The following is a 16,466-nucleotide window of genomic DNA, read 5'->3' as shown; positions in this document are numbered from 1 at the left end:
TTAACAAAGATCAAAGCTATGTTATCATTTAGAATGAATTAACTCTCTTTTTAATTACTGAAAAGATCTTTTGTTCGATAAATACTTTATCTACGATACTTTGAAACTTTCAATTGTAATTTAAAATTTTCTTTTTTATTGAACAAGTGTCGCGTATCAAGGAACAAAAATTATCAATTTTGAACGTATGTACTTAGATTATTATCGGAACTAATAAGGTACCAATATGACAACGTTTGCCACTCAGAACATGTTTACAAATGTTCCTTTATACATTTAATTGCTGTTGACAATATCGACATATGTATGTAGAAATAGTATTTAAACAGGAACTGAGGAACTCATTCGTCACTTTTCCTTCGGGCTTGTCTAGTAGAAGTCGCAAGTTTCTTGTACTTTTCAATTCTATTCGAGCATTTTACGATCAGTTGCGTTGCTTTATATACGATGCAAAATATAATTTGCAATTTATTATCTTTTGGGTTGTTCTTTGCAGCCTTTGTCCATGGCGGGTAAGTGAAAGGATTCTGTTACGGTCATGTCCTTTACGGGATACTCGTAGATCAATATCAGAATTTTGTATTACCTGTAATATTTGAATATTATTTTTTTGTGATTATTAATTATTATTATGAAAATAAACTTTTGTAAATGAAAGCATTAATTGATGTTACGAAACGCATCGTTTCCATACTGAACTTTTACAAAATTGCTAAATAGGTGTAATTAACGAAGTTATATTTATTACCTACAGGAGTCTTATTGATAAACTTAAAAAGAAAGAGCTGGTTATTGAACCGGTGGTAGGACCGTTTGAACATAGCGAAGGACCTCATTGGGATCACCATACACAGAAGCTATATTTTGTTGATATAGAGGCCCAAAAAATATGTAGGTTCAGTCCTATCTCCAAACATCTTACCTGCATTTACATAGGTAATTAAACGGTTTGCATACATTCTAAGATAAGGAAAATAACTTGGTTTGCAAGTTAATCTTTGCTTGTTATATAATTAGACAAAGGCCCGGTTGGAGTAGCTGTTCCTGTTGAAGGAGAATCTGATAAACTTGTAGCTGGCGTAGCAACAGAGTTTGTTCTAGTTAATTGGGATGATCGGAGAAATTGTATAAAACCTCCTCTTGAAACATTAGCTCTGGTTGATACTGATCGCAATGGTACCAGATGGAATGATGGCAAAGTTGATTCTTCTGGAAGATTCTGGGGTGGTTGGTTGAAGATTAGTTTCCTATGAAAAAATTTTAATTTAATATACATACGTACATACTACATCTTTTACTACTTATATATATGTTTTTTCTACAGGTACTATTGGACCAGAGGTAAATGATGTTGTCATACCTGATCAAGCAGCATTTTACAGAATTGACTCTGAGCTGAAACCAAAGAAAGAATTAACTGTTACCAACAGTAATGGATTAGCTTGGAATCTCCAGGATGATACACTTTATTACATTGATACACCTACTCGTCAAGTGGCAGCATTCGACTTTGAGCCTATCAGTGGAACCATATGTATGAAATTGTTTACCTAAATTATAAACAAAGTAAAGGTCACATTAATTCATGATCATTTATTTGCAGCTAATAAAAGAATTGTATTTGATTTACAAAAAAATAATATTTCTGGGTTACCCGATGGTATGACTATAGATACAAATGGAAATCTTTGGATAGCTGCATACAATGGGGGTGCTGTAAGTATTACTGTGGAGTTTATCAGGTGTCTGGAATGCTAATTTATTTATTAAATGAACAGGTAATCAATGTAAATCCTCGCACTGGCAAAGTAATCCGTTCTGTGGAACTTCCTGTTTCAAAAGTAACTAGTGTAATGTTTGGAGGTCCACTGTTAGATACTTTATATGTGACAACGTCCAAACGTGGCTTAAATCCAGAAGAACAGATTAAACAACCATATGCTGGTTATGTTTTTGCTGTACATGGCTTAGGAGTACATGGTTTTACTGCAAATTCATTTAAACTTTGAATATTCACCCATATTCGTTTGTTTTCATACAAGATGAAACAATAAAGATAATATATCAGCATCAGTATTTGTTTTTTCTTTACAACATTATTACATAATTAAATAGCTTATTTCAAATATAATAGAACAAGATTATCACATCATATTTCAATCCAAACATTTTTATCAATGATGTATCTGCAGTGATACATTATTTCTCTGATGTTATTTATTTTTTTGTTTCTTTTGTGATAACCTTAGTATATTTTATGTACTTAGTCAGACTATATTGGTGTGTTAATTAAGTATAAGCATATATACATAAGTGTAAGATGTAATAGCCTTATCAGTCTATAAGATATCATATATATATACATACACTATATATAAGAAATTTTTTCGTACGACAGTCGCATTCAGTAATTTTCTATACACTAATTTTGATTACGAAGTAGTGTAATTTAGTAGCAATTATAATTTGTTACATAGTTATAGCGATCGTCAGTGTATAAAAATAGTGACGTAAGTACTTGTATTGTACAGAATCACAAAGTAACCGATTCAGGCATTTATATAACAGTATACCATATAAATACACGTAATTACATATGTACAATTATTACACAGGGAAGATGTCACAAGTAACTGTTAAGCCACTGGCAGGGCCCTATGAGCTTGGTGAAGGGCCCCATTGGGAGCATGTTTCACAAAAGCTCTATTTCGTTGATATATTTGCTCAGAAAATTTGCAGATTCGATCCCGTAACCCAGACTATTACATCTGCTTTTCTAGGTGAATACAACAAAATTAATTGTTTCATAGTTTTCAGTACTTCTAATAGACACCTTATTTTTTTTTAACTAATAGAGAATGGACCTGTTGCTTTTGTCATACCTGTTGCTGGTACTACTAACAAATTTCTGTCAAGTACTGGTACAGACATTGTTCTACTTTCTTGGGACGGAGAAAAAAATCTTACAAAATGTGCAACTCAAACACTGTGTACTGCAGACAGCAGCCGCACAGAAACTAGATGGAACGATGGAAAAACAGATGCTGCTGGAAGATTCTGGGGTGGTCGGTTGAGCTATTCTTCAAGAACATACATTATTCTTAATATGATTATAATGAATAGTAAATTTTCTTTCCATTAGGAACAATGGGTTTTGCAAAGGATGGAGTTTTTCCAGCAAATGTAGGATCCCTTTATGTTATGAATAATGATCTTGCGCTAAAGAAAGAAGTGACTCCTGTAACTATAAGTAACGGATTAGCTTGGTCCTCTAATAATGATACAATGTATTACATTGATTCACCTACCCGTCAAGTAGTAGCATACGATTATAACTTCCAAACAGGAGCTATATGTAAGAAATTTGCATGGATCTTATATCGTACAGTGTGCTTTGTTCTAAGTGTATTTACATTCAATTCTCTCTTTTTATAGCTAACAAAAGGGTTGTGTTTGACCTTCAAAAGAATAACCTCCCTGGGATTCCAGATGGCATGACTATTGATACAGATGGAAATCTTTGGGTAGCTCTGTTCGGTGGAGGTGGTGTAAGTATTCCTTTAGTTACTGTGAAAAAGCATCATAAAAAATAATTAACATTAATTTATTTAATTAAATATATATATATATAATACTTAGGTGATTCAAATAAATCCAAAAACAAGTGAATTGTTGCGCTTCATCAAGATTAATGGTGCCAAGAACATAACCAGCGTCGCATTTGGTGGTCCTGAATTTGATACTTTATATGTAACATCAGCAACCGTCGAATTAAACGAGAATGAACTGAAAGAGCAACCTTATGCTGGTTACTTATTTTCTATAACAGGCTTAGGTGTACGTGGTTCACCTGCAAGTTCAGTCAAACTACCACATAAATTAACATAGATACACGTATAAATGTTCAACATATGTACAGATATATAAAACATATTTTGTTAACATTCAATTGTTAGAATAATGAATGACAAAATTTATAAATTACACATATATAAAAGCGTTACGTTTGTAATAATCCTTCCAAAAAAAACAAAAAAATAAATTTTACAAGATGTAAAAGGATTATTTTCAAGTTCTTATTTAATTGTAATAAACATTATTAAATTTATATGTATACGTACTTTTCTTTCATAAGGTCATTTTTATAAATTATTAATTAGAAAATGTACAGACTTTGCTAATATCTAATTACGCATGCCTATGTATAAAGAAAAGTGTATCAGTTGCAGAATGTACATAGTAGAAAAATAATGTATCCATTTTATTAATATGCAAAAACATTTCTCTGTAATTACTGTGAAATAAGATTCATTATTATATATGTACGTTATCTGAACTGTTATCAGAGCCTCTTAAAAAGTATTGATATTCAACGCACTATGTTGAGGCATATTTCATTGGTGAAAAGTTCACACTTACATACGTATAACTTTGTGTAAGAATTTTGTCTTCATTATTTCTGTACAGTTTAGAATAATCGTATTATCATCTGTTTCTTTTATGAAAACTAAACTGTACGTATGATTCCATTAGGCACAAAAGTGAGAAGGCTAGATCTATTTCAGTCGTTCTCGATGGAAATAAAAAAACTCTGTATACTGCAACGATATTAGGAATTCTTAATTATAATGTACGACATTTCATGGCCACTGAAAATTGCGAATGTCGCTCGCATTTCCTAATGAATAATACATTAATAATATCTGGTAGGAAAGGGAAAATCATTCTAATCGCGGACGAGTTGCTCAATCGTCCAACGTAATAATTTCAACGCTATCGTTGGCGCCTTTCTCTCCTTTCTTGCCGGTAACGCTGCTCGACTTAACTCTAGGTAAATCGTATATAGTCATACAATCCGTATTCGACCTTAGTGTCTCCGACACCTTTTGCGGTACCACGGTTACACCCGAAGACAAGCTCTTCGTATATTCCATACTCGGTTTCATATGCGTCTTTTGCTGAGGTATGATTTCTAAATGCGAATGTTGCTTCAGTTGAGAAAGCATGGACAAAGCCTCGGCTGAATTCCCTTGAGAATACGCCGTCGGTAAAGAAGCGGTATCCGTCGGTAAAGCAGGTTTCGTTTTTACCGATGGCTTCTTGTAACCCGAATACTTTGCGGCGGGACCTTTCAAACCAGTTTGAGGATTCACAGCGCTCACAGATATTCCGCTTAATTCCGGAGGTATATACGGTGGCTGCGGCATAGACGAATTACCAGGAATCGTGTTTAACATATTAGAGTAGTTGCCGGACAACGCGGGCATCGTTTTCGGTTTCGTTTTCCTCACCGGATTCTGCACGCTTGCCTGAGCGTAAGACCTCTGCGAGTTCTTCTTCGACAGCAGTTTATGCTGCAACGAGGTCCCCGAACTGGGCACGTTCATAGGCAGCGTCTGCTTCATGGTCATCGACGGGCCCATGGTCGAATGAGCCACTTGGGGCACCGTCGTTGGATTCGTCCCGGTGGTGCTCTTCAGAGGAGAATGAGACAGGGATGGATTGTGAGCGGGCTGGGGCTCCGTCAGCGATTTCGATACCCTGATTTGCGGCGCGCTCATCTGTTTCGGCGGACTGGTCTTGACGTGCTGAAGTATGGACGGTTTCAGAAGGGACACCTGAGTGGTCGGCGGTTGCAGGACCGGCTTCGAGGGCGGCGATATTTGCAAGGATTTCGGCAGCTGAACCGGCAGAGGGTCGCTCTGCGGGCTCTGCTTCGACGGTTTGCTCTTCGCGGGCGCCGTGTTCACCGGAGTTATCGATATGCTGGGTCTGTCTTTAGTTATCGACGCTGTGGTCGTGGTTTTCGTGGTGGCCGCTTGCTGATACATGGGCGAGGAGCGCACAGTCGTCGCTGTAGAATTGCTTAAACTTAACAGCTGTTGAACCGTCAAGTTGTTCAAGTTGTTCAAACTCATGTTGGGAGCAGCGTTCATGTTGGAAGTTGACGTGCTCATTGTAGATACGTTGCTGATGTTAGGGGCGGTGGCAATCGCGCTGCTCAATCCACTGGTTAAATTTGAGAGGGAAGAGAGATTGTTCGTGTACTGCCTGAAAATGTCCTGATAATTTCCCATTTGGTTCAGGTAATTCATAGCTGACAAAGGATCCATCATGCTGCTGCTTAAACCGGTGGATAATAAAGCGGACAGTATATTCGGGTCCACCAATGGATGCATGAAGTAAGGATTCATTAGTGAACGGTTCCCCGACGCCCCAATGTAATTGGGGAAGTTAGCTTTTGGGTTAAACTGATTCATCGGGTTACCACCGTGCTGCATGGCTGGTAGATACTTGTTGACATTGGGAGGCCGTCCTCGTGGCCGACCGGTGGTCGTTAAGCCACTTCTGTAAGGTTTGCGATTTTGGGACGACTGAGGTGATGTTGAAGTCACCTGCGGCTGAGACGCGATTACCTGAAAATTATGGGTTTATTTTAGCGATGTGTCAATGAACTTAAACGTGGTAGAATTATTCATACACCATTTAAAACAGAGTACCTCGTTTAAAATTGGACCAAATGACTTGAGGTTTCTTGAGAAGCTATACAAATTACTTTACTAAGATATGTGCTTTCGTCGTTTTAAAAAATTACAATTTGTTGAAATCAGGAAACAAATAGCAAAAGGCAATTTTTTAAATTTTTTATCTGAGCTTGCAATGAAAATTTAAAATATGAAATTTGGAAATTTAAATATGTTGATCAATGCACTTAGAAGTTACAAGTAATTAACATTACTATTTAAATGGTGTAGAAATACTTTTTGGACCCAGTATAAAACTTACAGGAACTGGGGATGTTGCTTGAGGCTGTGGCTGAGTATCTGGTAGAGGTTTATCCAGATTACAGAAGAACTTGTTCAACAGTTTTCTATTGCAGTTATAATCATTACAGTATTTTGTTGCAGTCTCCAAAACATTCCCTTCCAAGTTCTGTTGAAGTATCATTGAATTATTTTGTTATCACTGATAGGCAAACTGTTGAAGTACCTTATTATTACTTTGTTATCAACGTGTACTTACTTTATTACCAATATACGTCTTATATGTATCCACCAATAAAGAAGCTAGTGTTTGTATTGTCTGCTCTTTAGTGTGATAACTTTTCAAGGCTCTCTGATATACCCAATAAGTGTCAAGAAGCACTTGAGTTCTGGCATCTGTATTCTTATTAGAAGGAGCGTCAGAAGTACTTGCTCCCATTAATTGAACTTTTGTTCTAAGAGATTGCAAACAGAGAGTTAGCGCTTGACAGGACAGTTGTTCCCTTTCCGAGTCACGTAAATATTTCCTAGAAAAGCAACGTTTAAATTTTAGAAAAAGAATACATTCGATATTCATCTTGTTTTAACATAAAACTGGTAATATAATATAATATATATATTTATATACTTGTCTGATTCTGGTATTTTTCCAAGTTGTACGCTTAATTGCATCAACATTCGACCGTCGTTTGTTTCCTTAAGTACTTGCATTAATAATGTCACGCATCTCGACATGTGGAATGCAAAACTTCCTGGTCTGTCGACTTCTCTATTTGGTATGTGCCAAACACCCTGAGGAGATAAGGAACACAATAACGAATTAAGATAGGCAATTTGTACTGAAATAAAGTTTAGATAAATAAGATAACAAACTCTATAGTTCCTAAAGATTAAATAAATTCATAAAAGTTCATACATTCCTGTCATTTCCTGTTCTTTGAATTTTCTGCAGGTGAAGTTCTCTACCTTTACATGATTTCTCATGGCAGTGACAATGAAAGTTTGTACACTGATTGTGACAATTTCTTTGGTGCTATGCGCCATCAGGTAAAAGTTATAAAATTTCAAACACATTTTTTAAATACAATTTGATATTAATTCTTTTGGGCAGTATATACTTCATCATAAAAGAGATTGCTATTAAAACTTTCACAAGGTCTACCAGCGCTGTGGAGAAACTTATAATAAATACTGATGCTGGAGCAGATGATGCAATGGCTATACTTTTGACCCTTCAGTCTGAATCCGATGGGTTCAAGGTTTTGGCAATCACTTGTTCATATGGAAACACGTATCTGGATAATGTTGTTAATAATGTACTTAAAACTTTGACAATTGCTAACAGAACCGATGTAAGTATAACACAATTATGTTTCTTCATTGATAATGTATAATATAATGGATGATTTTGTAGATACCCGTGTATATAGGAGCAGACAGACCATTGATACACGTATACAGCCCTAGTAAATATTTTGGTTCTGATGGATTTGGAGATTTCAATTTAAGTAAAGAAATAACAGCTGAACCAGATGACAGTAAACATGCAGCTATAGCACTGATAGACTTAGTAAAGCAACATCCAGGTTAAGAATCATTTAAACTAAGTAATAATTATTATTTAACAGTTATGAATCTGAACTATTATATGTAATTTTCAGGAGAAATAACTTTACTGAGTATTGCTCCTTTAACAAATATTGCTACAGCGATGACACTGGAGCCTGAATTTTTAAAATATTTAAAGAATCATGTCATATTAGGTGGTAGTGTTTCTGGCATTGGCAATGTTCTACCTAATATTGAGTTCAACTTCTATCAAGATCCAGAAAGCAATTACATAACTCTGAATCGCACTAAGACAAGTGTTCTGCTCCCATGGGATACAGGTGTACATAGCAGTATATCTTTGGTAATTATTTCAAACAATGATTAATATAACGTTTACAAAAAATTTGTATAAAAGAGTCAATGATGTTTGAACAGGACTGGAGAAACAATGTGTTAGGAAAAGTTAATTCAACGATTATGAATTTCTTGAATAAAGCAGAACGATCAAGTTTAGCAAAAGTCGAATCATGGATTTCTTCGGATACAATGGCTGCTGCAGTTCTGCTGCGACCAGAAATTGCCACCAAAACAATTGTAACGAATGTGGATCCTGTACTAGATGGAACCGCAAGAGGTTCGGTACTTGCGGATTTTACTAATTTGACTGGCAGACCAGAGAACACAAGAATTATACTATCATTCGATGTGACAGCTTTCAAAGAACTATTATTGAAGAAATTATCTTGAGCTAATTAAGTATTGGCTAAATCAATGTATATATGTACATTAAAAAATATAATATAGATGTCCCAGAAAGAGTGTTATTCCTTTAAGGGGGCGGTAGCTGGGGTGATTCTGAACAACATTTTCCTTTGCGAAAATGTTGTTCGAAGCTTCGTTTTTGAATTATTTAGGAAAAACCCCTGGCCAATGAGAGCGCGCGTAGCGCGCGGGCTTAGGGACGGCAGCATCGACTCCTGCGCCTGCGCGCTACGCACGCTCTGATTGGCCAGCGTTTTTCTTTAATAATTCAAAAACGAAGCTTCGAACAACATTTTAGCAAAGGAAAGAGTTGTTCAAAATCATCCCAGCTACCACCCCCTTAAAGGACTAATGCTCTTTCTGGGGCACCCTCTACAACATACTTACGCTAAAAAAGTTGGTGCTTTTCCTGTCAGAAAACAGTCCTTGAAAATTTTCGCCCCGGTAAAATTGACAATTGTAGGTATCCAGTAACAGATTCCTGCATTTCGTTATGTCCTTGGCAGTTTTATTATTGAAGTAGAAGTGCGATAACCTATAAAAAGATTTGTAATGCTCGGAAAATCTTAAAATGCATTGTTCTAGGCCAGCTAAACAGTATGCTATTAAAGTAGCAACTTCTTCCTCGGTCATAGTCTCTTCCTTCTGTGCAAAATTAGTCTCTTTCTTCTTCTTTTCATTGTCACTTTCAACAGAATCGCTATCAGTATCGCTGGAACTGTCGCTGTCAGAACTGTCGTCGCTGCTGCTCGATTCGTCGCTGCTACTGGAACTTGAATTATTCGTCTCGGTTGTTGTAGTCGTTTGGGTAGTCGTTGTACTTTCCTGAGAACCCCTCCTGCTTATCGTCATCTCTTCTTTCAGCAGTTTCTTCTTATCGCTCGGTTTCTCTTTCGAATCTTTGCTAGTTAATTGTAAATCCTCGCTTTGCAGCCATTTTCCATCAAACTTTCTGGTATCCTCGTCCTCGGGGGTGGACTGACGCGTTTCCTGACTAATTTCCATCGCTTGTTTCATCAACGCATCCATTAAGTCCTGAACATTTTCAGACTTCTCGGTTTCGAATACGTTGTTCATTTTCATCGAGCTCTTCTTGCTCTCGTCGGACTTCGCTCGGGATTTCGTTTTCTCAACGTTTCTCTTCGCCTTCTTTTTCTGCGACTTCGATTCGTTGCTCTCGTCGCTCGACAACACCATGATGTCGTCGGATTTTTCTTTTTGCAAAACCATGTCGCAAACTTTTGTAATCACGTCGTCGATCAGAGCGACGACGTCTTGCATCAATTGCAGATGAGATACATTACCTAATTTTATTTTCTTCACGTCGTCCTGCGGCAACTCCGTCGGTGATCTTTTACGAGTTTCTGTTTTCATTTGTTCAACGCGATGACTGAACCCTTTGGTCGTTCCATCCACGATCTCGATTTCCTCGATGCTGTTCGAACGCTGACTAATAGCGACAACGTTCCTCTCCGTTTCCCCTGAAACTTCCATTTCTTTCCCTGAACCTTTGTTACCGCCAAAGAGATTATCCTCTTTACTTTTCTCATTTACTTTTGAATTATGCTCCATGAAAGGACCCTGGGCTGATTTCTCTAGATGCAACTGAAGCACCTGCCCCAAAGATTTCTTCAATGGTTTACCTTCGTGCTGCTCAAGATACTTTAGTACACTTGCATGGATTCGATAATGCACTTCCAGTGCCTCGACTGAAAGATGCTGTGGACCCTTGTGACTTATTCTACGCGGATATTGTGCATGGTTATGATACAACAATTCGCTGGCCTGTAATCAAACAAAGTTGAATTAGAATTTTTATATCTTATACACATTACCAGTGGCGGCTCGCGTATAGGCACTGTGGAACTGCAGCACCCCTTACTTCCTCTTTATATAACGAATTCTTTTTTCTTTAATTCTTTCTTTATACTTGTACAATATACAAGTCAGTAGCAATCCCCCAGTTTATGGAAAAGATAGAAACATCTTTGTATGGAACTGTGCGTTTCATAGTTCCTACTGCATGGTGTTTGACTGTGCGCGCATGCGCGCATAGGAAGCTGCGCGCGACGCTGCGCGGGAGCACCGTCGCTCGCGCAATGACGGTTTTTTCAAACGCCTTTACGAACCACCACTGCACATTACACAGAAACTTGTATATTGTATACCTTTGCATAATGTTCTAAAAATATAGGAGGATCTTGATTCTTCTTTTCAGCAATTTTCCCAAGCATATACTGATAAAGCCATCTCTCATCGTGCGGTATTACCCCGTCTTTGTCGCCGATAAATAAATGCGCACAGGATTGGAAACACTGATGAGCAATCTCCAACATTTCTTCCTTCCTAGTTTCCAGTACCTCGAATCGTTCCATGCTCAAAGTGTCAGTTTCCTGCTTCAATAATCGCGAGCAAAACGAATGAACGACGTACGCGAACGTTCCATACTCGGTCCAAATGATATGATTGCAAGAGTCCAGTTCAACGGCGTGCTGATAACTTGATTGTGTCATCTTCGCCTTCGCCAAAAGTTTATCCTCGTTGCTGGAACACGAATATCATTAATTCGTTAAACGATATATCATGGAGAGATTTATATATAAATACTTACATCGGTTTATACCTGTTCAACCAAGTTTCAATTACAGTGCCCGAGGACATCGCCAATCCGGTCCACGAGCTTAATCTCGACGGATGGAAACACAAGTCCAATAAATAATAGCGAATCGCGCCGCTCCATTTACAATTTTTAAAATAAAAATCTCCTAACAAGTAATAGATGGTAGACATAGAATGAGGCAAAGGTTTCTTAACCGTTACCATTGTTTTCCGTTCGCCCATTATATAAGCCATCATCTCATCGATAACCTGATTCGGATTGCTCTCCGGAGGGATCAATTTTATGATCCGTTTAAACAATTCCTCCGTGTCCGCGCTAATGGTTAAAGATCTAGACGAAGAAAACTCGGGTATCTGTTTGGGTTTATAGAAATCGAACAATAATTGAGCCCCTTCCCAGGTCATTTTCATCTGAGGCACCCCGTGATCTTCTATGTGCTTCGGTCGACCTTTGTTCACTTTGTTGCAGTGACCATAGAGGCAATAAAATATTTGTTCCAGGTATTTAGAAACTTTACCCTTGATGCTGGAGAACTGAGGTGCCTCCAGTTTCGGGATAACCAGGCTCAAGGTGAAGAACAGAAGTTTAGCCTCGTTGTAACAGCACCACGAATGTCTACCTATAAAATTATGGGCAATAAATAAAATTGTAATGGACGCTGGGACACCTTCGTCCTCTTCGTCCGATTCCGAGTAATTAGAGCTATGCTTATTTTTGTACGACGATTCAGCCTTTGCTCTTTCCTTGTCTTCTTTGTACTGAAGAACGTAATGCAACAGGATCCAAGGGAGAACGGTTTCCAGCGGCATTTCGACGGTAGTTTCTGAAACGTCCAACTGATGGCAAACGATGTGAACCAAATTTTGTACCAATCTCGAAAGACGCGTCTCTGGTAAATACTTGACGACGAATGTGCTGACTTCGATTGTGCAAGACTCCAGTTTTTCAAGCGCCATTAAAACTGAACTGGTCCATTTCTTTTGTTCAGCCTCGTCGGCGGTGTTCAAGTAATTTTGCCATGACTCGTTGAGACAGGCTTCCGCCCATACGTAACATTCTTCGTACTGCTGGAGTTGCCATAAACTATCCAATAGCATGGATAACTGTTGCACCCTATCGACGATATTGTCGTTCACGGTCAATAATTTGTTTCCTTGCTTTGCAAATTTAAATGTATCCTGTAGTACATAGGCGAGCTCCGCGTACTTCTTCTCGTCGTACAAATGTTGTATCTCTCCTAATTTCTGCCCCCTTTGAATAGACTTAAGCTTCTTCTCCACTATTTTAATACTGATTTGACAATTGTATTTACAATTGGGCAGTTTTAGGTAAACATTTTGATTTTGTTTTTCTAGTTCCTTCATATGTTTCGATAACTGAAAATTTTTGATAAATTTATGAATATTTAAATTATTAAATTAATATTTGATAAGTCCCTTACCAATTCTAAAGAGTCAATGACAATGTCTGTATCCCCCTGACACAGAAAGACATTGGCTTTCAGCCACAAAACTCTTAATAAAATAAACATATTTTCTTCGTTTAAAATATCCCTTCTAACGCTAGTAAAAATGATATGCCCTAATTCCTCTGACGGTAATCCTGTACCGAGCTTATCTAATCTAAAACAAAACATTTTATTTATTCAGCTTCGCCTTTTCAATATTTTTATACAGAAAGTAGTAAATACCAAAAAGATATATGGTTGAACATACGTCGAGGAAGGTAAGATATCCGGTTTATTATTTAACCATCTGTCTGTGTGAAGCTCACCAAATAATAAAGTCATTTCGGTATCTAATTTCAAGACATCGTCATCTATATCCTCCTCGAACGATGACGGATGCGGAATGTGCTCCCTAGAAAAGAAATATAGATTCTAAAATTTTCTAAAAAGAATGTTTAGTTAGATTTTCTACCTCATAAATGTATACGCCTGCAAATATACGTCTGACATTCCTTTTGGCCATTCTTGATTCCATTTAGTACACAAAAATTCTGTATACCTTGCTATGATAATCATTAAATTACTTTTACCACTGTGTTGATTAATAAACAAGTTTACGTCTGCTGCTTCTGATTCTGTTCCAAAGTAATGCTGTTGTCGACTACAAAGAAAAAGCAAATTTGTTAACATAAACTTCAGCTTCCATGTACTTTAGATGATCACCTTGTATCAGGACTTGGCGATTTCGAACTGTCCGAACTTTTAAGCGTTTCTGCAATGTTACTGTTATTTTCTTGATTAGCAAATAGTTGGTACAACTCCATCGTGTCCATAGAATCATCCATATTTTTGGAAGGATCATCTTTGGTCAATTTTACTGTGTCTGGTCTGGAATATAAAAATGACAGTATATTAAAGACTCATAATACTTTTACATAAATATACAGATATTTTAAAAGCATACAATAATGTACTAGGAAATATTCTTCTAAGAGTCTCCTCTAATTGGACATCGTCTCTCTCGGCTTCCCTTCTGTTCGAACTTCTCACTCTAGCTGAACGTCTCATACTATTGCAACTCCAAGCCCACTGCTGTAGAAAGCACAGGGCGCTTCTGCGTCGTTTCTTCACTTTTTGTACTTTATCCTTTTCCTCAATTTTATCATTTGATTTTTCATCTGCTTTGCATTGATCCTTGTCGGTCTTCTTTGAATCTTTTTCATATTCTTTATCGTTGGATTTATTACTATCCTTATCACTGGCATTGTCATTCTGTATCCTGTTCTCACTGTTATAAGCGTCGTCCATCATTTTATCTCCATTTTCATCCTCATCAAAATTACCTTGCTCCTCCAAATCATTCTTCAGCTGATTCTGGTCTTCAGCAGCATCCGTGTCTGAAATCCTCAAGGGATCATCATCTTCTATTATCTGTACATCTGAGGAACACGATTTTTTATCATCTTCTGGATCTATATCCATCATAGTGTCAGTACCACCGTATACTTGATTGTCGTCAGATATTTCAAAAGGAGAGTTAACTTCGTCTATGTCCATTCTTATTAATTTGTCAATGTCATTTTCTTTCTTTACAACAGCACTTTGGGATACTTCCGTATCTGTATTTACATTATTATTCTCTTGGATATCACCCTCTGTGTTACTCTTTGGTGATTCTTCAAAAGTTTGAACCGCCAAATTAATCCTACTGACAAAACTTAAATCATTCTCGGTTATGTATTTATGCATGTCCAGTAAACATTCTCCTAAATCCACCCAGGTGTAATTTTTTATGGGCTTTCTTAACGTCAGTTCTGGTAATGGTTTCGCTGTGAATTCAGCTTTGCACGCTTCCACCCACTTTCCCGCTACTTCTTGCGCTTCCCTTATTAATTTTTCCCCAATTACACGGTCGTATTCGGTGTACAGCGGCGGATCTAATTGCCAATCGCTGTTGTACAATTTATAGCACTCTTCGAGGCATGGAATGTCTTTGAATATCTTTTCACGAAAAGCCAAACCTTTCACATAGTTGGGATCGCGCTCTAGAGCCATAGAAATATATAAAAGACAATTCATGTAGTCAGGAACTGCATATAAGGCAGTTATCATGTTATCCAAACAGGGCCAATGATTAGAATTACATTTCAAGCCTTGTTTGAACGATGAACATGCTAGTTCTAAATTGGAAATTTTCATCGCTAACATGCCTATCCTATACCATAACGTTACGTCAGTACCATCTAAGTTAGCAGCCTCCCAATAATTTTCTATAGCTGCATCGTAGTTTTCTAATGTAGCCTGTATGGCGCCGATATTTTTGAAGCAGGAATATTTTAACGATAACATCGGCCTAGATCTGCCATCGGGTATTTCTGGTTTTTCAACTTCGTCCAATAATTCAGTTTCTAAAAGATCCTTAAAAATATTCAACGCATCTTCTTGCTTGTTTTCTTTCAACAGCTCTAACGCTTTATTGTATTCTGTAAGAGCTATCTGTTCCTGCAATAAATAAATATTGGCATATTAGTAACGAGCATATTATTTTTAGGTCGTATAATTATTTGAATTATCTAGCGTGAAAGATATAGATCGTTATAGAAATCAATTAGTTTTCGAAAAATGACAAGTTTATAGGTTAAGTTGTTTTAAGAAGTAAAAAATTAACGCTGTCAAAGCATACTTGAGCTTCTTTTGTAATCGTTGGTACATCCTCTTCTTCACTTTCTTCGCTGGATTCTTCGTTTAACGCTGATATTTTAATCATTTTCAAAATTGTTTCTTTCAAATCGGGACTTAGCTATAAAACATCAACAAATCAACCGGTTTTTTTTAGCGCCGCCATATTAACTGATCTCCAACGTGCTTGTTGATTTATATATAGTATTAACAATAAATTATTGTTTCTACCAAAATAATATATTTATACGTTATTAATAATTACATAAAAATATGAAATTCATTTAAATAAAGAGATGTCATGTCCATAGGTGATTAATGTTTCATTGAACTTTTGTTACATACACATCCAAACAGGTGTTGATAATCTTTTCATAATACAATTCACACTCTTACAATATTATTTAAGCGTATATTGTACTTATTGGATCGAATAAAATTGACTGATAAAAATCATCGTTTCAACACACTGTATATGCGATATCTGCAGACTTAATGATAATTCGATGTAGTTACACGCTTCGCACATATTGTAATACTTATCTATACTTTGTAGTAGTAATATAATTGTTCCATTTGATTTACTTAGAATTTTACAATCATACTAATATTCGTAACAAGTTACATACATAAATCTATCAAT

At 36.7% G+C, this 16,466-nt stretch overlaps 3 protein-coding genes across 9 annotated transcripts; 2 read left to right on the top strand and 1 right to left on the bottom strand.

The window, feature by feature from the left end:
• Nucleotides 1-170: 170 nt before the first annotated feature.
• Nucleotides 171-4,062, top strand: LOC114876636. Its single transcript, XM_029188362.2, has 11 exons — nt 171-512; nt 755-936; nt 1,018-1,227; nt 1,325-1,534; nt 1,604-1,716; nt 1,779-2,007; nt 2,616-2,780; nt 2,856-3,065; nt 3,143-3,355; nt 3,436-3,548; nt 3,640-4,062. Exons 1-11 carry the CDS (start codon nt 448-450, stop codon nt 3,886-3,888), a joined length of 1,959 nt encoding a protein of 652 aa, XP_029044195.1. The 5' UTR covers nt 171-447; the 3' UTR covers nt 3,889-4,062.
• Nucleotides 4,063-4,596: 534 nt separating this feature from the next.
• LOC114876693 (calcineurin-binding protein cabin-1-like) lies at nt 4,597-15,913 on the bottom strand. 2 transcript variants are annotated; one of them, XM_029188457.2, is made up of 13 exons: nt 15,828-15,913; nt 14,109-15,646; nt 13,868-14,032; nt 13,617-13,805; nt 13,413-13,556; nt 13,139-13,319; nt 11,689-13,073; nt 11,246-11,621; nt 9,465-10,862; nt 7,393-7,556; nt 7,024-7,291; nt 6,787-6,933; nt 4,597-6,416 (listed from the first exon to the last, which is right to left on the bottom strand). In XM_029188457.2, exons 1-13 carry the CDS (start codon nt 15,909-15,911, stop codon nt 4,746-4,748), a joined length of 7,710 nt encoding a protein of 2,569 aa, XP_029044290.1. In that variant the 5' UTR covers nt 15,912-15,913; the 3' UTR covers nt 4,597-4,745. The 2 variants fall into 2 exon arrangements, with proteins under 2 accessions (XP_029044290.1, XP_029044291.1); XM_029188458.2 differs by having other exon boundaries at nt 11,701-13,073.
• LOC114876695 (uncharacterized protein C1683.06c-like) lies at nt 4,747-9,131 on the top strand. Of its 6 annotated transcripts, none has more exons than XM_029188462.2 (6): nt 4,747-4,831; nt 7,717-7,811; nt 7,876-8,116; nt 8,179-8,350; nt 8,426-8,676; nt 8,751-9,131. In XM_029188462.2, the coding sequence occupies exons 2-6, from the start codon at nt 7,747-7,749 to the stop codon at nt 9,060-9,062; spliced, it is 1,041 nt and encodes a 346-aa protein (XP_029044295.2). In that variant the 5' UTR covers nt 4,747-4,831; nt 7,717-7,746; the 3' UTR covers nt 9,063-9,131. The 6 variants fall into 6 exon arrangements, with proteins under 6 accessions (XP_029044295.2, XP_029044297.2, XP_029044293.2 ...); XM_029188464.2 differs by lacking the exon at nt 4,747-4,831 and adding an exon at nt 7,198-7,361 and having other exon boundaries at nt 7,921-8,116; XM_029188460.2 differs by lacking the exon at nt 4,747-4,831 and adding an exon at nt 7,198-7,361.
• Nucleotides 15,914-16,466: the final 553 nt, after the last annotated feature.

The sequence above is a fragment of the Osmia bicornis genome, chromosome 16, assembly GCF_907164935.1.
Source record: "Osmia bicornis bicornis chromosome 16, iOsmBic2.1, whole genome shotgun sequence".
NCBI classification, from domain to species: domain Eukaryota; kingdom Metazoa; phylum Arthropoda; class Insecta; order Hymenoptera; family Megachilidae; genus Osmia; species Osmia bicornis.
The sequence above is the reverse complement of the archived record's forward strand: the minus strand, read 5'-3'. Positions and strand labels throughout refer to the sequence as shown.